Raw genomic sequence first — 20,606 nt, 5'->3', positions numbered from 1 at the left:
GGATCCAGCCCCAAGCTGGGCGTGTGCGCTGACAGGGAACAGAACCAGTGACCTCTTGGTGCACAGCACAACACTTAGCCAACTGAGCAACACTGGCCGAGCTGGTTATCTGATTTTTCTAACCGTCTACAGTGTACATGTAATACTATTGTAATAAAAAGTTATGTAATGAGACATAAAAGTAGTTATCCTAAAATCAAACTTTTAATGAAAAGAACCTCTTTAAAAGAACACGTGTTCTACATGACTGAGAAAAACTATGCACCGTACATAGTGTTTCTTAAACATTATGATAATATTAGATGCTTTCAGAATCTGATAGAAGCCTAAGATACTTTCCCCTCAAAATGCAAATATAGCTTCCTCTCGGCTGGGACCGCCATCTTCCGGTAATCTGCCAAAATGACCAACACAAAGGGAAAGAGGAGAGACACCCGCTACATGTTCTCTAGGCCTTTTAGAAAACATGGAGTTGTTCCTTTGGCCACATACATGCGCATCTACAAGAAAGGTGATGTTGTAGACATCAAGGAAATGGGCACTGTCCAAAAAGGAATGCCCCACAAATGTTACCATGGCAAAACTGGAAGAGTCTACAGTGTCACCCAGCATGCGGTGGGCATTGTTGTGAACAAACAAGTTAAGGACAAGATTCTTGCCAAGAGAATGAATATACGTGTTGAGCATATTAAGCACTCTAAGAGCTGAGATGGCCTTCCCAATAATGTGTGGAGGAAAATGATCAGAAAAAAAAGGAAGCCAAAGAGAAAGGTACCTGAAGAGTCAAGGGCTCAACTGAAACATCAGCCTGCTCCACCCAGAGAAGCACACTTTGTGAGAGCCAGTGGAAAGGAACCTGAGCTGCTGGAACCCATTTCCTATGAATTCATGGCATGATAAGTGTTTAAAAACAAACAAACAAACAAACAAAAAAACCCTCTGTGCTGATAAAGATGTTTCTCTTAATTGGGTAGAAGTGTTGTGTCCCTTCCCCCCAAAAGATAGTTAAAGAAAACTGTGTCCTAAAAAAAAAAAAAAAAGAAAGAAAGAAAGAAAATATATACCACATGTAGCTTACAACATCTAAGGGTTAATTTACCTATTTTTCATAAACCACCTAGTTTTCCACTTGCCCTAAGAACTCCCAGTTCTAATTAATCTTCACAGGAAATAGACTTTACAAGCAGGAGGGCAATCCTGTACATCACTATCATCATTTAACTCCTATTCCAATGCATGTAATACATGGACATATCACTGCTTGTCTGAAACTACAGCAAGTTCCAAAACACAAAAGTGATCAATAAAAGAAAATCATCCTGTGCCGCCAGGGGCTGTTTGCCAATGTAACTGTTCAAGTTTGGTCACAGCTAAAAATGCCTTTGAAACAAGAGGATCTGAGCACAAAGCTTTATTAAATCTCAAAACCTCTTTCACAGACAACAAATCTGAGCACAGGCCTATTGAAAGAATTGTTTAGGGTGAGGCAACAGCAAAGAAAAAAAACACCTTGAAGCCTTGGCGCAAAGAGAAACTACAAGCACCTGATAGCGGCCCTCCTGGTAAACAGGTTTCCCTTTCATTGTTGCCAAACGTTCCATTGAACAGCTGGTAGCTTCTCCTATTCAATTACCTTTTTATTGGCTCACAGGCTGTTTGGTCCCAGGCCAGCAATACGTGTTTTTTTCATAAGGTTTTCCTTATGAAAACGTTAGATTTTTAAATGTGGACTGAAATAATGTGCAAACACAGGGACCCCAAAGTTTTGCAATGAACTCGTCCTGCTCCCTGCCCAATTCTACTCCAATTACTGAAAGGTTAAGGTCAGTGGTGCATGGGCAGGCTAAATAGCCATCTCAGACAGTGAATAAAGAAAAATTGAAGTTACTTAAGGAAAAGGGGATGAAGGATGGGGGTATCCAAAGCAAAGGGCTGCACAGCACTGAGTCAAAGGGTTTTGGGTCCATGATGGCAGCAAAAATATACTTGGGACAGTGAAACAAGGAAGAGCATAGAAGAAGTAACAGGAGAACCTAGGCTGGGCTGTGTTGGCTCACTGAGAAGTCAGAGAGAGAGAAGGGGGGCTTGGAGACAGGTTCACGGGGTAAGCCTGGGACCAGCTACCCCTGCCCATTGCTCCCCTGGTTGCAAATCTCCTGGGGTCCCCTCGGAGGGAAGAAGGGGTAAGGAGACAGCGCAGGTTTTCTGCTCCCCTAATGGGGAGTGCGCACTGGGTCCTCTGTCCAGAGCTATTTATCGCTTTTTTGCAAGTGGCAATCTTGAGGTCTCTGGAGTGACTCAATAGAATAGTCATCAGTTTTCCAGGTGTGCTTTCAGGGTCCTGGTCTCCTCTAATTGGTCCGTGGCAGGGCAGGGGGTCAATAGTCAATGTAGCTGGTCCTGAGGCAGACCTGGCACCACTTGTCTGGTTTTGGTCCTTTTCTCGGCTTGGAGCTGAAATACGACTGAAGCCTACATGTCATTTTTAGGGAGGAAATGTTCAGGGGGTCTAAAGCGCATGACTAGAGATATGCTAGGGGAGGCTAGGTTACCCTGGGGACAAGGCTCTTGTTTTCCCAGTTTTGCCCCTTGCTAGGCATCCAGGGCTTTCTGCCCAGGTAAGTCTCTGTACCCCGGGCTGTATCTGGCCCATCTAACAATTACCATTCATTCTCCACTTAACCAGCTGCTCAACAGATGTATAAGTTGAGAGCTTAGGGCCAGTCATTCTGTTAGGCTCCAGGGGATATGGAACCACATAAGGCAGTCTGCCCTAAAAATCTTACATTCTGGTAAGGGAAAATAATATGTAAATGCAAGGTAACAAATATGCCACCCTAAAATATGCCGCTCTGATGTAGGATTATTTTTGAGCTGAAGGTGAGTGAGAAAAAGCAGATTCAAGAAAAGCTTCATGCCCTTTTATTTGCCCAAAAGTAGGACATAAATTTTCCAAGGTGTCCCACCTGGTCTGCCTACCAAGAACAAAGTTAATCCCAGGAGACAACTTTAAAACCTTATCAATGGAAAAGGCACTAATTTAAATTTGCATAACAAACCTAACTCATGTTTACTTTGCATTCCCTGGTCCTCTCCCCCATCACTGGCCTTCCTGACACCTTTCTGTCCTCTTTGACTGAAAATAGCACATAAATTGGATTTCTAAGCCTGCAACCTTGCAGTGCAGGGGACACTCCAACCAACTGAGCCACACCAGTCAGGTCGAGTTACTGAAAGTCTTAAGCAGGAGAGTAATAACGTCAGATTTGAGTTTTTAAAAGATTCGTCTGTGGTAGCCGTATGGAAAACGAACCGGAGGAGCCGGGAGAGCTCAAAGCTAGACTATCACAGTAATAAAATAGACGATGATGTGGGTCTAAGGCAGTGGCACTTACTTCGGAGAAAATGAGATTCTTGATATAAAGAAGGTAAAATTAGCAGATTTAGAATGAGGTAAGAGAGGGCAGAACAAAGGAAGAGTTATTTCATAGGATTGTTGTGAGGATTAAAAGAGCTAAAACATGTAAAGCGTTTATGACTGGGCTGAACTGAATGATCGTTATTAAAATGCTTAGACTCCCTGAGAGCCAGTGGCTATGTTACGTAGAAAAAACTAGTATAAAACGAGGGCGTTGTGAAGCAGTCCAGGTTTGGCAGCCAATCACCGGTCCAAAACTTCTAAGATTCTTTAGCATTTAACGTGGGTGTATTTAAATCAATAACTACCATTCAGTATCCATCAACAGGAGACAACCCCAACACTTCAAGCAAAGGAAACCAGGCACAAAGCCCAAATCTCTCTCTTCCGATTCCCTTTCAAAATGAATAAAATACAAAAATACACAGCCGGACAAAAAACCGGCTCAGCCGAAAGCCGGAGGGCGTAACCCGGAAACACGCCTCAAGTTCAGGGACCTCACGGCCAAGGACCCGGAAGTGGGAGATGTGGGTGTCCCAACGCCCGCCTTACATAGTTGTCCTTTCTACCTCGCAAGAGTCCGTTCCCCCGCGGCCCGGACCCCCGACCTTCAGAGTGGCGGGCCAACCTCCCCTGCAACCCCCGAGTTCCCCGGCGCGGTTCCTTCACCAGGCGCGCGGCGGGCAGCCTGCTACGTCATGCAGGCGCCGCGCGGCCAGGCAGGTCCTCTTCTCCGCCTCCGCCTCCTCCTGGAGCTGGCGCTGCATTCTGGAAGGTTCGTGAAGGCGTTGGGCTCGCACTCTTCCTCCGAAGCCGGCTGGAATCCGTGTCCATCCGTTCTTCCCGAGCCCGCTCAGACCCAACCCAGCTCGCCATGCCCGAGAACGTGGCACCCCGGAGCGGGGCGCCCGCAGGGGCTGCCGGCGGCCGCTACAAAAGCGCCTATCAGGACCGCGATAAGCCGGCCCAGATCCGCTTCAGCAACATCTCCGCGGCCAAAGGTATCGCTCCCCGGGCCTGGCCCGCGGCCCTACGGGGTCGAGCTCTGCGTTCTCTCCCTGGTCTTGGGTGGGCATGGCTCATTTTCTCTTCTTTCAGATGATTCTCCTCTTGTCCTTAAGCAGAAGCAGCTCTGTGGAGGGATCCTTACTGTTTTCTTTCGATAATTCTCGACCCCGAGTATGGAGGCTTTTGGTTTTGCCCAATCCTGGGTCCCAGACGCCCATAATGTTTCATCCTGGTCGCTCACCACACTTCAGAAAGAGGCCGAGGCCCGCCTGCGGCGCTCGCTTGGGTTCTGACAGTTAAACCCAGTCGCTTACCTGCTTATTGGCTCCACTACTAAAATGTTCACACGACCCTTACATCTTGATCTTACTTTTTTTTAGATGCCATTTAAATAAGATTCCCTCTCACAATTATTGAAACGAATTGAGTAAACTCTTCATGCTTAAGTTGGGGCGGGGCCCTTTATATTGGGCTGGGGGGGAACAGATTTACACGTTTTGTTTGAGAATAATTGTGGAATGCTACATTGTGCTTTTATGTTCTCCATGCATGTGCAACCAAACGCAAGCAAATCAAGAAACACCGACAGTGTGCTGGATGGAGTTGGATTTGTGTGTGTGTGTGTGTGTGTTGTAGAACACTTTGGCGCGTGGTGGAAATCAGACTTGAATTTCATTCTCTGTTGTCATTACTTCGTGGCTTTGTAACCTTCAACCTGTAGCCGAGGTTTTCTTACCTATAAAATTGAGGAGGAAAATGTTCTTTTTTTAGAGTTGTGAGGATTAAGAGAAATCTAGTTCAGATAGATTCTGGAAGGAAAGATGGGAACAAAGGCTTAGAGATCTTGACTGTGGTGTGTAGTGAGTATAATGAGTATTTCATTCGGGTTAGAAAATGAGCATGAAGGTGAGATTGGAAGGGTAGGGTCGGGCCAAATCTTTAAGGGCCCGGTGTCCTGGAAAGCATTTGGCACAACTTCCCTGGCTAGAGGTCATTTTTCAATAAAGTGAGTTAATAGCTAACTTATAGGGTTGCTGTGAAGGTTAAATAAGAAAACATATGAAGAGCCATGTGTATAAAATACAGCCTTACAAATATTTGAGGTCGCCCGGCCAGGCGTGGCTCAGCGGTTGAGCATCGACCTAGGATCCAGGCGATCGGGGTTCCATTCCCGGTCAGGGCACGTGCCTGGGTTGCGGGCTCGATCCCCAATCGGGGGCGTGCAGGAGGCAGCTGATAAATGACTCTCATCGTTGATGTTTGTATCTCTCTATCCCTCTCCTTTCCTCTCTCTGAAATCAATAAAGATATATTTAAAAAACAAAATATTTGAGGTCATCATCCTCTCAAGTGACTGAGGGTGTGTGATGATGCTGAAGAAATAGGTACAGCGGGTCCTTAAATGATGTCTTTGTTTAACGTGGTTTCTTTATATTGTTGATAAGATGCCCTATGAACTTCACTCTTGTGTTTATCAATTAGCCTGTGGGAAAATTGGTTTCATTATAGGTCATTTGGCCACAGTTCCAAGAACCTATCAATGACATTAAGTGGGAACTTACTGTACACTGAAGGAAGAATGGTGAAATAAGAGAGAAGAGGTTCAAATTTGGGCCTAATTAGTTGGAGAGGTCAGAATGACCAGATGAGTAGATTTAGAGAGTCATTTAGAAATACAGGAGAGAATATACCTGGAAATAAAGATGGGGTAGATAGTTGTCTAGGAGGCATAGTGGAAACTTAGGTATATTATGTTAGAAACAAGATGTTAAATTCTGGGGCCATGTGGAAGGTCAAAAGAGCTATATAATATGATAGATTTTTAACAAGGAAGATACAGCATGGAAGGTTTACTTAGGTGACCTTTGAAGCTGGACAAGGGAGGATTGAAACTGGGCAAGGGAGGTATGCATGTAGGAAGGAGAGACCACCTAGATTATATGAGGAAAGTTCAGAGCAAAAGGATGCAACCAGTCGGGGATCCAGTTTTTATTTTGATATTGTGTGTGAAAAACCACACACAAGTAGTAGTAGTTCCAGTACTATTCTGTATGAGTTACTTAAAAGACAGTACTGTGTGCCACATGATATATGTTAAACTTCAGACACTTTGGGAGGTGTAAGCAGTCTAAAATCTTCCATTTTTTGGATAGTGTATATCTTTCTAGTGTCTTCGAGTAGACGAAATAGGGCATTCTATTAAAAATTCATTTGAGAGAGAGAGAAAAGCATCCATGTGAGAGAGAAACATCAATCAGTTGCCTTCCGCACGCACCTTGACCGGGATCGAACCAGCAACCTGGGTATGTGCCCTCACCAGGAATTGAAACTGCCACCTTTTAGTGTCCGGGCTGACCATCCAACTGAGCCACACCAGCCAGGGCAAATTAAGGGCATTCTTAAAGTGAATTGGTCTGCTTGTAGAATTATGGCTATGAGGGTCCACTGAAATTGCCTGGAAGGGTAATAATATTGACTAGGTAATTAGGAACAGCAGCCCAAAATTATGAAATAATTAGGTAAGAAAACAATTTTTAAATTACACCAAATATTTTCTCTTAATCTCTTTAAGGTTATGTATTCTTGTTCACACACTACTGTAGAGGGAAGCATTATGTTAGTTGTGAAGTACATAGAAACTATTAGTGCACAACCTCAACCCTATGTATGTGGAGTGAAATGGTATGTGAGAAAAGGGAAGATTTAATCAGTTGTCCGGACTTTGTCAAAGAAACGGGGTCATGTATTGTTCATCAATTGCAATTTCTCTTAGAAGATAGTAAGTGGACTAATGAAATAGAAACATTCTGATGAACAGATAATAATAAGTAACTTTGGTATGGTAGACTGTATATCCAGAGATGTTTCATAACATACTGATAATGACTGAGAGTTGTGATTTTAGTTTTGTTTTTTTAGTCTATGTTTGAGTTGCTTATTTTGGGGGGGGTGTCAAACAAATAAGTTAATTACATACTATGGTGGTAGAAGGTCTAGCCTGTCCTATTGCTGCTTGTTTTATTTTAAAGAATAGAGAAAAGAATGCAGTCCTCATTCAGAGCTAGATAGTATCATTTTGACATTTAAAGGAAGATTAAATAAATCCTCAAAATTTATTCTGCCATAGGCAGAGCATAAGTATTATGTACTTGAACAACAAAACACAGTGTATGTCATACAATTAAAGGGGAAAGTTACCCTGTTTCCAGTAAATTATTATGAAACTGAATTTTTTTTTTTAATTATTTTTTATTGATTTCAGAGAGAGGAAAGGGGAGAGAGAGAGAAACATCAGTGATGAGCCATTGATCAGCTGCCTCCTGCACTCCCCCCTACTGAGGATCAAACCCGAAAGCACAATCTCCTGGATCATACGTTGAGCCTCAGCCACTGAGCCATGCCAGTGAATTTTCTTTAGTGGAAACAGTGAATTATTCTGCACAATATTCTTTTTTTTCTTTTTTTTAATATATCTTTATTGATGTCAGAGAGAGGAAAGGAGAGGGAGAGAGAGAGATAGAAACATCAATGATGAGAGAGTCATTGATCGAGCCCACAACCTGGGCATGTGCCCTGACTGGGACTCAACCCCGATCACCTGGATCCCAGGTCGACGCTCAACTGCTGAGGCATGCCAGCCGGGCTACTTTGCTCTTTAAAGAGTTGATTTCTTTTTCTTCCTTTGCAGCTGTTGCTGATGCTATTAGAACAAGCCTTGGACCAAAAGGAATGGATAAAATGGTAAAAACGAAATCATTCATTACTTACTGAATGCTACTGTCTATGCTGCAAGATTTATTTTTTAATTTTTACTTACTGCTTTTTAGAGAGATGGGGGAGGGGAAAGGGAGAAACAGTTTGTTGTTCCACTTATTTATTCATTCATTGGTTGCTTCTTATATGTGCCCTAACTGAAGCTTGAACCCAAAACCTTGGCATATCGGGCTGATGGGTTTTTTGTGTGTTTTTTTTTTTTTAATATATCTTTATTGATTTCAGAGAGAGGAAAGGAGAGGGAGAGAGAGAGATAGAAACATCAATGATGAGAAAGTCATTGATCGAGCCCGCAACCTGGGCATGTGCCCTGACCGGGAATCGAACCCAGATTGCCTGGATCCTAGGTCAATGGTCAACTGCTGAGCCACGCCAGGCCAGGCCAGGCTGATGTTTTAATGAACTGAGCTACCCACCAGGGCCTCACACTGCAAGATCTTGATAGAGGGTTAAGATATGTTGTTTAAAAAGTAAAAGGTGTTAGAAAGGCACTTTGAGAGTTCAGAAGAATGATAGATTACTTGGGGGAGGGGAGTGTGGGGGAATAGGACTTAACTATAATTCATATTTTGTTTGTTTAATGCTTTTTAAACAAAGTATATACACAAAAGTAGTTACCTTCTCTTTTGTGTTAGAAAATATAGTAAAGCTAGATGTAAGGGCTTGAGTTCAGTGTTCCTTATTGATGTAGCTCTGTGACCTGAAATAGGTCGGATTTCAACTCTACTTCTGGTTTTGTTGACTGGCAGCATAAAGCAGGTGGATTCCAATGACTTTTAAGTAATATACCCTCAAATTTAGTGCTAATTAACTTCCAACATAGAGGATTGTCTGGGTCATACACAGATCATTATTCCTTCTGAATATTTTAATACCTGTCCCTGATGGTAATGCTTTTTGTTCTTTCCCAGGGATACAAAAAAAAATAAGTTATGTGTTGACCATAAGAATTGTGTCATCTGTAATTGAAAATTATAAAAACATTAAAAGAATAATAGCTAATATTCAATGAAAATAAAGAATTGTGTTTACCACATTCATGGTTCTCTATTTTGGGGCATTCATGGTATCAGTGTCTAGATTCCTTCTCTTTTTCACAAACAAAAAATAGATGGAACAAAGCCAGCTATTTCACGTGTAAAGTTGGACTATTATGCATAGTCTATTAGTACAATGATTTATATTAATATAAAGTTTGAAGTTAAGCACAATTGTAAGCTATGGAAACAAATTAACCTCTCTGCAAAGAAGTATTAAATTAATAGAGCTTGTAGGTTGGCACATTAATGCTGGGTAAAGAAAACAATTTTTGAAATCACAGCTTTTTTTAAAAAAAAAACAACACAAACTTTCCAGATTCAAGATGGGAAAGGCGATGTGACCATTACAAATGATGGTGCCACCATTCTGAAACAAATGCAAGTGTTACATCCAGCAGCGAGAATGGTAAGTATAATTTTAGATAGGTGTTTATTTTAAGTGTATGGTTTGGTATTTGGTAAAGTTAAATTTGCTTTATTTGATCACATGGTATAATTTAAGCATCATGAAATTTTTTCTCATTAGGCTAAATAGGCATATTTAAAACAATTGCCAGTTCAGCTAAGAATCATGATGGTTCCAGTGTCAAGTGAGAAATCACCATGCTAGCAAAAAAGAAATTTCTTTTAAAAAGTCCCTTTTAATTTTGTAAAGATGACTTTTTAAGTGAATCAGATTATGCTCATACAGGGTTAGTTAGATAAACTTGGCAAAGGACTCCAAACTGACACTGCTCTCATATGAAATTCCCCATTTCATAGCTTCCAAGGCTACAGGGTACCTATGGTACATTATGCTTTCTGACAAACTTAAGTAGCTGGGAAGCAAATATTTGCAATCCACAGTCTGGACCAGAAGTCATACTATAGTTTCTTACAGAGTATATAAGTAGAATTTTGTATGCCACAAATATGTGGTTCATTTTAAAATGAAACGCACAGTAGACAACAAATCAAAAGTCATGAGTTATATTGAATCTTATAGTGTTGATAATAAATCGTCACACTGATGTGAAAGCCATTTGTTTCATATTTGAATTAGATGTTATTAGGTTCTCACATTTCTCATTGAACAACTTAACATGTTCTGTTCACTTAGTTGGTAGAGTTGTCTAAGGCACAAGATATAGAAGCAGGAGATGGCACCACATCGGTGGTCATCATTGCTGGCTCGCTCTTAGATTCCTGTACCAAGCTTCTTCAGAAAGGTAGGTAGAACATAGAACATACCTTATTACTAAATAAAGGCAAAAAGTTACTAAGTAATGTCTGATTTAAGATTTAATTTGGAATCTTTTTTACTAGGAATTTCTAGATTAAATTTTGCTGTTTATTTTATGAGTTAGAAATGTTTTTTAATTATTATTGGATTTATTGGGGTGACATTGGTTAATAAAATTATATAGGTTTCAGGTGTACAGTTCTATAATACATCATCTGTATATTGTGTTGTGTGTTCACCACCCCAAGTCAAGTCTCCTTCCATCACTGTTTAGTCCCCCTATACCCTCTTTAGCCAAGCTGCCCCCCCCCTTATTGATTTTTAGAAAAAGGAAGGGAGAGAGAGAAAAACATAGATTGGTTGCCTCTGGAATGCCCCCAACCAGGAATTGAACCCACCAACCTTCTGTGTTCAGGATGTTGCTCCAGCCAGCTTTTTTTAATCTTTATTGTTGAAAGTATTATAGATATCGCCTTTTTTCCCCCCATTGATCCCCTCCACCCCACACACATATACAGGCCTTCCCCATATTGTTGTCTCTGTCCATGGGTTATGCATATATACATATAAATTCTTTGATTAATCTCTTCCCACCCACTCCCTCATCCCCAACTAGCCAAGCTTCTTTTTGATGGAACTTGGTAAAATTTTGCTTTTCAAAAATAAGTGGTAGTGGTGTTACTAATGTTAGGCTCTAGATGGGAATAGTAATTTGTGAGAGAAGGTATGGGTTCTTGCTCTAGTAAATAGTGCTTAATATAGTTGTGACTCTACTCATTCTACTTATGTAGATATGTGATGTGGGTTTTTTTGGTTGTTGTTTTTTTAAACATTATTGATTTCAGAGAGAGGAAAGGAAGGGGGAGAGAGAGAGAGAGAGAGAGAGAAACATCAATGATGAGAGAGTCATTGATCGGCTGCCTAGCCCGCAACCCAGGCATGTGTCCTGACCGAGAATCGAACCCCGATTCCTGGATCCTAGGTCAATGGTCAACCGCTGAGCCACTCCCGGTCATATGTGATGTTTTTAAAAGTGTAAAATTTGGTTTCACTTTTAAATATTGTGTGTGATCTGTTCCAGATTAAATGGAAATAAATTATTAGCCATTAACAGTTAAGGTTATGCAAACCATTATATTTATAACTGAAGCATAACCTATAGTTAGTAATTAAATTTTATGACTGCTTTGAAATTTTAATGAATAGAATATTTTTAAGTGTGTCAAATGTGTAGCTTATTTGTTACAATTAAGTAACTAGATTTTCACAAATGACAGGGATTCATCCAACTATCATTTCGGAGTCATTCCAGAAGGCTTTGGAAAAGGGTATTGAAGTCTTGAATGACATGTCTAGACCTGTGGAACTGAGTGACAGAGAAACTTTGTTAAATAGTGCGACCACTTCATTGAACTCAAAGGTGAGACAAGCACTAAGGGATCGTTGTAAAATTACAGGTTAAGGTTTGTTAAGAACTGCACCTCTTATGCTGTGATTTTGTTTGATGCTATGCATACAGTTCATAAATGTTAAGTCTCCAAGAGTAGGTAACTAAAGCAATTTGTATTCAAGTAAAATTTACTCCAAGATTTTCGGATAAATTGTATCCCCATATTACAGATGGAAAATAGATCTAGTGAAGTTAAAAATCTTATCTAAGACCCACTAATGAGGGGTAGTGCTGAGATTTGAACCAGGACAGGGTGGCCCATCCATGGTCCTTTTACCTAATATCCATGCTGCTTTTCTTAGTTATCAAATTTAAAGCAGTGATGTTCTTTTAAATTTCTTGGGAAATCATGTTACCTTCTGTTTTCTGTCATGTCCTGTGTCACACACATTCTTTCATTTTCTTTTCATTGGCATTATATTGATACCCAATTCATTTTCTTCAAATGTTAAGTGAAGAGCTAGATAATAATGTTGAATGTTCCCAGAAGTAATACAGACAAAATAGCATAATGATTACAAGCACTGATCATAGAGTCTAGACTGCTTGGGTTCAGTGCTGACTCCACTTAACTAAGCTGTTTGAGTATTTCAGTTTCTTATAAGTGCTCCATATAAGTGCTCAATAAATGTTAGCCATTAACTATATTTACCAGCCTACTCAGCATTAGGGTTACATACATGTAGCATCTGATCACAAATTAATTTTAGATAGGAAACCTCCACATAAAATTAATTTTGTTTTAGCTTTTCTCTAGAGTTGTTAGTATATCTTTTTATTTTGTGCCCTTGGTGACTGATGACCTAAGTTGAAAAGACAGTTTGTGTAGAATGTTTTCTCATATATTCTCACTTTCCCTCCTCCCTGCCATCCAAAAAAAAGTGATTTGTCAATAAAGAAATAGAACTATTTCTATTGTGAAGCTGACTTTTTTTTTTTTTTTTAATTTCTAGGTTGTCTCTCAGTATTCAAGTCTGCTTTCTCCAATGAGTGTAAATGCAGTGATGAAAGTGATTGACCCAGCCACAGCTACTAGTGTAGATCTTAGAGATATTAAAATAGTTAAGAAACTCGGGTAAGCATACCTATTTATAACTTTAATGAACAAAAAGTTTGAAAGTAAACTTAAGCTATTTCTAAAAATAAATGAAAAATATCTAGATGAAAGTCACAAAGCTTCTTTTTGATTTTCATGAGAACTGGTATTAATCTGGGAATCTCAAGAATTTGTTTGTATTCCCTTATGATGGCAGGACAGTAGTGTGATCAGAGAGGTTCAGGAATGGGGCACTAGTAAATGTGAGTGAGGCTGAAACACATTTTATTGGATTGATGATTTTTTAAAATCTGTTAGAAATCTAAACTCACAGATTTCTACTCCCTGTTAACTATATCCCCTTGCTTCCTTTTCTCTTAGTGGGACAATTGATGACTGTGAGTTGGTGGAAGGGCTGGTTCTCACTCAAAAGGTGGCAAATTCTGGTATAACCAGAGTCGAAAAGGCTAAGATTGGGCTTATTCAGTTTTGCTTATCTGCTCCCAAAACAGATGTAAGTAGAACCAAATAAAATTGGTTCTTTATTTATGTGTTTAACTTTCTAATAACTCAGCTTTTATTCATTATTGTAAAAATGGAAAATCACTAGTATCAGTATACTAGTGATAAAAAGCATATATCTCAAAAGAATTAGTAAAATTGAAACGAAAGTAGAAATTGTTGAATGCGAAAACATGACAGAGTAACAAGGATGCAAGTGAAACTATTTCAGTAATGTATTTGTATAAAGAGAATTGGCATGTTCAGGAAATAACATAATCATTTTACATTTTTTTATGATCAAAATGTGTATATATGTGTGTGTGTGTATATATATATATTCATTACTCATATCACAGCAAGGTGTATAGATCTACGAAAAGACCTGCATTAAGGTTGGTGTATATTCATCTTTCCAGACCTTTTCTGTGCATGTTTATATATTTGCTATGATTTTGGTTGAATTTATACTATAATATTTTTGTTAAAAATCTACTTTAAAACTCCTATATGCAAATTATTAATACATTATTTCTTTTTTAAACAGATGGATAATCAGATAGTAGTTTCTGACTATGTCCAGATGGACCGAGTGCTGCGAGAAGAACGAGCCTACATTCTAAACTTAGTGAAGCAAATTAAAAAAACAGGATGTAATGTTCTTCTCATACAGAAGTCTATTCTAAGGTGTGAGAATATTTATTTTGTTCACCTCTTTTTTTTTTTTTTTTTTAATATGTCTTTTATTGATTTCAGAGAGAGGAAAGGAGAGGGGGAGAAAGAGATAGAAACATCAATGATGAAAGAGTCATTGAGCGGCTGCCTCCGACTGGGGATCAAGCCCATAACCTGGGCATGTGCCCTGATCAGGACTTGAACCCCAATCACCCGGATCCTAGGTTGACACTCAACCCCTGAGCCACACCTGGCCGGGCTGTTCACCTCCTAATAGTAATTGATTTTGGATCCCCTCTAGCAATTTTTTTTTTTAAATGCCCTGCAGGGAATCGAACCCCAATCGCCTGGATCCTAGGTCCACGCTCAACCGCTGAGCCACGCCCAGCCGGGCCCCTCTAGCAATTTTTAAAGAACCATTTGGTGTGGATAAACCACTAGACAGCTAATGAATCTGCATTTTGGACCATTCTGATGAATCCTCTAAAATGGATTTTCTTCCCATTGTGATAATTTAAATGTGGGATGTATAATCTTTGTAGACCAGTATCCTAAATGTTAAGTAAGTGGAATGTTTTGTTTTTCAGTGTTCTAATATGTAGACACATTCCCATGTACTCTATTAATATGTTATGTCAGAAAGTGCTGTGGATGCTCATTTTATATAGAAACCTTGAAGAGCTGGAATACGTGGTTCTCATCCCAAGTCATGTAATAGCTAGTAATCTTTTTTATTTAAAAAAAAAAAAAAAAAAATGATCAAAGTCTTGGGATTGAAAGATTCAGATTTTTATTTTATTAGTTTTTATTGATTGATTGGGGGGGGGCAGTGATTTATTCTACAACAGGGGTGGTAATATTCCTCCTCTGGTATCACAAGGTCATCAAGATCATTCCAGGTAATTTTTGTGGGAAAGTGTAAATTTGTGGTCTTGAATTAATCATACTTCATTCTAAATCAGGAAATATCAAAGTTTTCATTATCAGAGGTATACTTAGTTTTGTTTTGTTTTTAAATAATGACATAATGCCCAGTCGGGTGTGGCTCAGCGGTTAAGCGTCAGTCTAGGATCCAGGCGATCAGGGTTCAATTCCCGGTCAGGGCACATGCCCAGGTTGTGGGCTGCAGCCGATCAGTGACTCTCTCATCATTGATGTTTCTAGCTCTCTCTCTCTCCCTCTCCTTTCCTCTCCCTGAAATCAATAAAGATATATTTAAAAATAAATAAATAAGCAATGACATAATTATTTCGTGTGTTTTACAAATAGTGTCATTGGGGTACATTTTAATATTATCCATTGGAAATTATCTCCACGCAAATAATTTAAGTCATTTAAACAACAATAAAATAGTGAAAACCTTAAAAAGTGGTTGAACAGCAAGTTTGTTTTAACCTAGCATTGACATAATTCTTTTATTTAGAGATGCTCTAAGTGATCTTGCATTACATTTCCTGAACAAAATGAAGATTATGGTGGTTAAGGATATTGAAAGAGAAGATATTGAATTCATTTGTAAGGTAAAATATTCCCTAGCCATCTGTATGTGTGAAAATGTCCAATAATCAAATGTTTTAATTTGTGGATTTGACTGTTTTTCCCAGACGATTGGAACCAAGCCAGTTGCTCATATTGACCAGTTCACTGCTGACATGCTGGGATCAGCTGAGTTAGCTGAGGAGGTCAATTTAAATGGTTCTGGCAAACTGCTCAAGGTAACAATATTATAATTAAGCTTTATTTGCCTGGGCTTTTGTTTATTTTCATCTTTATTCCAAATAATCTAATTTGGAATTTGTTTACTAAAGGTTACAGGCTGTACAAGCCCTGGAAAAACTGTTACAATTGTTGTTCGTGGATCTAACAAATTGGTTATTGAAGAAGCTGAGCGCTCCATTCATGATGCCCTATGTGTCATTCGCTGTTTAGTGAAAAAGAGGTAATATAAATTGTTAAGTAACATGTAGGACATTAAAGCTTCTGTATTTTGACTATTTTAAAGATATAGATCAGGTGCAGAACGTCTGCCTTGTGGGCCAAAATCATTTGATCTGGCCCTGCCAAGGCAACCACAGGCTGGACTTGAAATTCAGTAAATCTAGGAGCTTTTTTCATAGCTAATTTTTAAGTTGATAATTTTGTATGGCCTTCAAGTGATGTTATAAGTATCCAAATGGCTCTTGGCAGAAAAACGGTTCCCCGCCCATGGTATAAATGGTAGATTATTTTAAATGGCTTTCTCTTGAATAAAATAAACTAAAAATATGTTTGTGATTTTCAGAGCTCTTATTGCAGGAGGTGGTGCTCCAGAAATAGAGTTGGCACTACGGTTAACTGAATATTCACGAACATTGAGTGGTATGGAATCCTACTGCGTTCGTGCTTTTGCAGATGCCATGGAAGTCATTCCATCTACACTAGCTGAAAATGCTGGCCTGAATCCAATTTCTACAGTAACAGAACTAAGGAACCGGCATGCACAAGGAGAAAAAACTACAGGCATTAATGTCCGAAAGGTAGTAATTTAATCTTTAATTATTGCAGAAAATGTTGATTAATATAAATTTTTTAAAGCTTTGTAATTGTTTGTTGAATGAAAAGCTTTGTAATTAAAAGTAAAATTGGATTTAACTATGAGGCCCGCAGGATGTCATTGAATGAGAATGAAGATGGATGATGCCTTAAGTGAAAAGTATTATTTGTTCATTAGCTCTGCCAATTTATTAACTGATTTTTGGCAAATTACATAGTCTGTGCTTTAGTTTTCTCAGTTGTAAAAACAGAGACAATAATAGTTCCCTCATAGGTCAGTTGTGAGGATTAAATGTATTACTGACAAGAAAGCTCTTACAAAGACGCGAGGCATAGAGTAAACACCACCAACCTAATGTAATCAGTTACTAGGGTAAACATAGAATGTAATAATTTCCCCTTTTGTATTAATGTTTTATTAATGTCCCTTTTTATTCGGAAGACCAATAATAATGGAGGGAAAACTGACAATCTAAGGTTATATTTTTTTAATAGAACAGAATTCCAAAGGAGGGCACATTATGAAAATGCAGCTTTCATTGATAGGATATGAGGAAATTTCAGAAGAGGGAGCAAATATGGTTTCCAAGTGAGAGAGACTAAGAAGTTCCTAATTTTGTCTAGAGCAGAGGTTATATGTTGGTGATACAGTGGACTTTAAGGTTGGAAAGATCAGATAAAATTAAAGTGAGGAGGCCCTTGAGTATTGGGGCAGGTATGGGGGTTTTTATTCCAGTAGTTGGAAGCCACTACTGAAAAAACCAAGAGGCTAAGATGATGGAGAGTATTTTAAGGTGGGAACACAAGAGAAGGGGTTGCTTTTTAGGGCCAGCAGCAGTAATTCTTAGGAGAATGGGACTATGGTAGTGGCAAGAATTTAAAAGAGATTTGAGAGATGTAAAGGCAGAGCAAGATACATAGAAAGAATTTTATCTTTTACAAATTTGATTTGAAGTACAACCCATAGTGTAGAGAAGAGCTGACTTAGAGAGTATATTATCCTTGACTAGACTAAGGGAAAACTACATTAGAAAAGGCCTTGAGTCATATTGTTAAGAGTATAGTTTGTGGTGTGTATAATAACAAACACTAAAAGCAAATTGTACTGTAATTTGCAGGGTGGTATTTCCAACATTTTGGAGGAACTGGTTGTCCAACCTCTGTTGGTTTCAGTTAGTGCACTGACTCTAGCAACTGAAACTGTCCGGAGCATCCTGAAAATTGATGATGTGGTAAGTATGTATAGATTGTGAATTTTCCTACAAGGTCAAAAGGATGTTTTTGTTTTGGTTTTTTTTTTTTAAGAGATTGTGGGGTCAGGGCTGTAAATAATAGTTTGCTAGTCATCGAGGTGATAACAAACAGTTCATACTTTTGCAGTCTTTTCTCACTTATAACAATAGGTGATTTAGGTAATTGTCTTAAATGTCTTCCATTCTTAAAAATTATTGCAGGTTTTGTAACTCAAGTTTTTCTCTTGTCAGGTAAACACTCGGTAATCTGGATAACACTGGCTGACTGGCACAGTCGTGGCCACTAATAGTGCAGCTGGAGTGGAAGGATGATCACTGGTGTTTCTTGTTTGGAATATTGTTTCCTCTATGAATTCCTGGGCCTGGTCTTCCAGTTTGCATTTACTTGAAATTGTATTAACACAGTTTAATAAAAATAGTAAATATTTGGTTTCAAAAAGGTTAATTTATTGCTGCCGTCTGTGTCTCTCTCCCCCCCCCCCCCAAATATTCTGTTATTTCAGACACTGTTGAAAAACCTATATAAGAAGGAGGGGAGCCCGGCTGGTGTGGCTCAGCAGTTGAGCATCGACCTAGGATCCAGGAGATCTCTTTTCGGTTCCCAGTCAGGGCACATGCTCGGGTTTGGGGCTCAATCCCCAGCTGGGGGCATGCAGGAGGCAGCCGATCAATGATTCTCATCATTGATGTTCCTCCCTCTCCCTCTCTCTGAAATAATAAAACTTTTTTTTTTTTTTAAAGGAGGGGAATGGATTCACATTTACTTGTTGACTTCCTTAGGATCTTAATCCTGAGTACTTTGTTTTTGCATAAACTTATGCATAAATTATTTGATTAATCTCTCCCCCACCCCCACTTTCCCTCTGAGATTGGTCAGTCTGTTCCATGCTTCTATGTCTCTAGATCTATTTTGTTCATTAGATTCCACATATCAGTGAGATCATGTGATACTTGTCTCTCTGACTGGCATATTTCACTTAACACTGTCCACGTCCCTCCATGCTATTTCAAAGGGTAAGAGATCCTTTTGTCCCCAGCTGCGTAGTATTCCATGGTGTAAATGTCCCACAGCTTTTTTATCCACTCATCTACTGATGGGCACTTGGGCTGTTTCCAGATCTTAGCTATTGTAAATTGTGTTGCTATGAACATAGTGGTGCATATATTCTTTCTGATTGGTGTTTTAGGTTTCTATATTCGTAGAAGTGGGATCACTGGGTTAAATGGCAGCTCCATTTTTAATTTTTTGAGGAAACCATACTGTTTTCCACAGTGGCTGCCCCAGTCTGCATTCCCACCAGCAGTGTACTAGGGATCCCCTTTCTCCACACCCTCGCCAGCACTTGTCACTTGCTGATTTGTTCGTGGTAGCCATTCTGACAGGTGTGGGGTGATACCTCATTGTGTTTTTAATTTGCATCTCTGATGATTGGTGACTTTGAGCATTTTTTCATGTCTCTTGGCCATCCACTTTAGAGAAGTGTCTATTTAGTTCCTTTGCCCATTTTTTAATTGGATTGTTTGCCGTCCTTTTGTAGGTTGTATGAGTTCCTTACATATTTTGGAAATTAACCCCGTATCAGATGTATCATAAATGTTGTTTTTTAAACAATAATTAAGAAAAAAGGCCCAATATAATATGCTCATCACCCTGGTAAATCCCCATTTACATAAAAATGTCAAAGTAGTTATATGCTGCTTGAAAAATTTACGGAAAGATACAAAGGTATATGAAAGGCTCTCTCTATCCTATAATCCTAATCTCTCTCCAAGAATAAGCACTGTTACATCTCAATACTAAAGTGCAAAAACAATTCTTTCTATGATTATTTAGTATGTCCTTTTTCTTATAGATTCATCCATTTCTGCTTTATGTATTTTGAGGCTATGTTATTAGATATCTGAAAATTAGACTATTGCTCGTGAATGGAAATTTTTCAGCTCCCCCACGCATCTGTCCTGTCCTGTCCTGTCCTGTCCTAGTCTTTTGCGGTGCTTCAACATGTAGACCTATCTTGCTGTTTTGGGATTGAGTTTATACCAAATCTCAAGAGAGGCACAGAACCAGCTGCATGTGAATAACTAAAAGTCCCTTGGGGCGTCCCTACCTCATTGGCTACCAGCTCTGGCTTCTGCTCAGAATCCAGCCAGTATTTGTTCAGTGGGGAAGCAAATCTCAGTTTAAACCAAGAGCAGCTTGAAGGAGACACCGGAGTGGGGCACGTTGCAGATGCTGACACTCCAGACCTGCTAACAAAGGCTCGGTAAGAAAGGCTCAGGCCTGAGAAATGGGTTCTAGACAGCGCGCGCCGCATGCCCTAACTCTATGGTGATGGTGGCGGTTGCAGGGTGGGGAGCAAGAGGAGGCTGAAGGATAGGAAGTCGGGGCTTAGATAGCAGGTGGCTGATTGCACCACGCCTGCTACTTTTAGACTAGGTCTTTCTTAACAGCCACGTGGTGTAGAAGGTGCTATTTGAAGCGTCCAAATCTCGAGTGGAAATGTTGATGGGGTAAGTTGGAGATGGGGTATGTCTGGTTACTGTTGGGCACCCCTGCCCTCCAGCCCTACCACTGTAAAGTTGATGAAGCCAAGCAGCACACGCCCGGTTCGTACACCTGAACTGTCACTCACTGGCTTTTATTGATCAGACCGAGAAAAACGCGTACTTAGCAGCCTCCTGATTGGTCGATTTCTG

The 20,606-nt window shown here is 39.6% G+C and overlaps 1 protein-coding gene and 1 pseudogene across 2 annotated transcripts; both read left to right on the top strand.

Annotated features, from left to right (window-relative positions):
- Nucleotides 1-402: 402 nt before the first annotated feature.
- On the top strand, nucleotides 403-897 carry LOC308566177 (large ribosomal subunit protein eL21 pseudogene; annotated as a pseudogene). Its single transcript has one exon. The product of its transcript is annotated as a large ribosomal subunit protein eL21 pseudogene (transcript).
- A 3,035-nt stretch (nucleotides 898-3,932) lies between these two features.
- Nucleotides 3,933-18,352, top strand: CCT4 (chaperonin containing TCP1 subunit 4). Its single transcript, XM_081155933.1, has 14 exons — nucleotides 3,933-4,419; nucleotides 8,115-8,167; nucleotides 9,557-9,646; nucleotides 10,340-10,448; nucleotides 11,740-11,882; nucleotides 12,866-12,987; nucleotides 13,330-13,462; nucleotides 13,997-14,136; nucleotides 15,548-15,644; nucleotides 15,729-15,839; nucleotides 15,933-16,063; nucleotides 16,406-16,640; nucleotides 17,775-17,888; nucleotides 18,141-18,352. Exons 1-14 carry the CDS (start codon nucleotides 4,293-4,295, stop codon nucleotides 18,153-18,155), a joined length of 1,620 nt encoding a protein of 539 aa, XP_081012059.1. The 5' UTR covers nucleotides 3,933-4,292; the 3' UTR covers nucleotides 18,156-18,352.
- Nucleotides 18,353-20,606: the final 2,254 nt, after the last annotated feature.

The sequence above is a fragment of the Miniopterus schreibersii genome (genome assembly GCF_964146895.1).
Source record: "Miniopterus schreibersii genome assembly, chromosome: 13".
In the NCBI taxonomy this organism is placed as follows: domain Eukaryota; kingdom Metazoa; phylum Chordata; class Mammalia; order Chiroptera; family Miniopteridae; genus Miniopterus; species Miniopterus schreibersii.
Note: the sequence above shows the minus strand (reverse complement) of the source record. Positions and strands in the feature narration are given on the sequence as shown.

Bases quoted from the DNA above. Each gene is read 5' to 3' on its own strand.
- CCT4 (XM_081155933.1), top strand. From the start codon at position 4,293: ATGCCCGAGAACGTGGCACCCCGGAGCGGGGCGCCCGCAGGGGCTGCC. The intron at 12,988-13,329 runs GTAAGCATACCT...CTTTTCTCTTAG, and splicing joins AAAATAGTTAAGAAACTCGG to TGGGACAATTGATGACTGTG. The intron at 15,840-15,932 runs GTAACAATATTA...TGTTTACTAAAG, and splicing joins GTTCTGGCAAACTGCTCAAG to GTTACAGGCTGTACAAGCCC.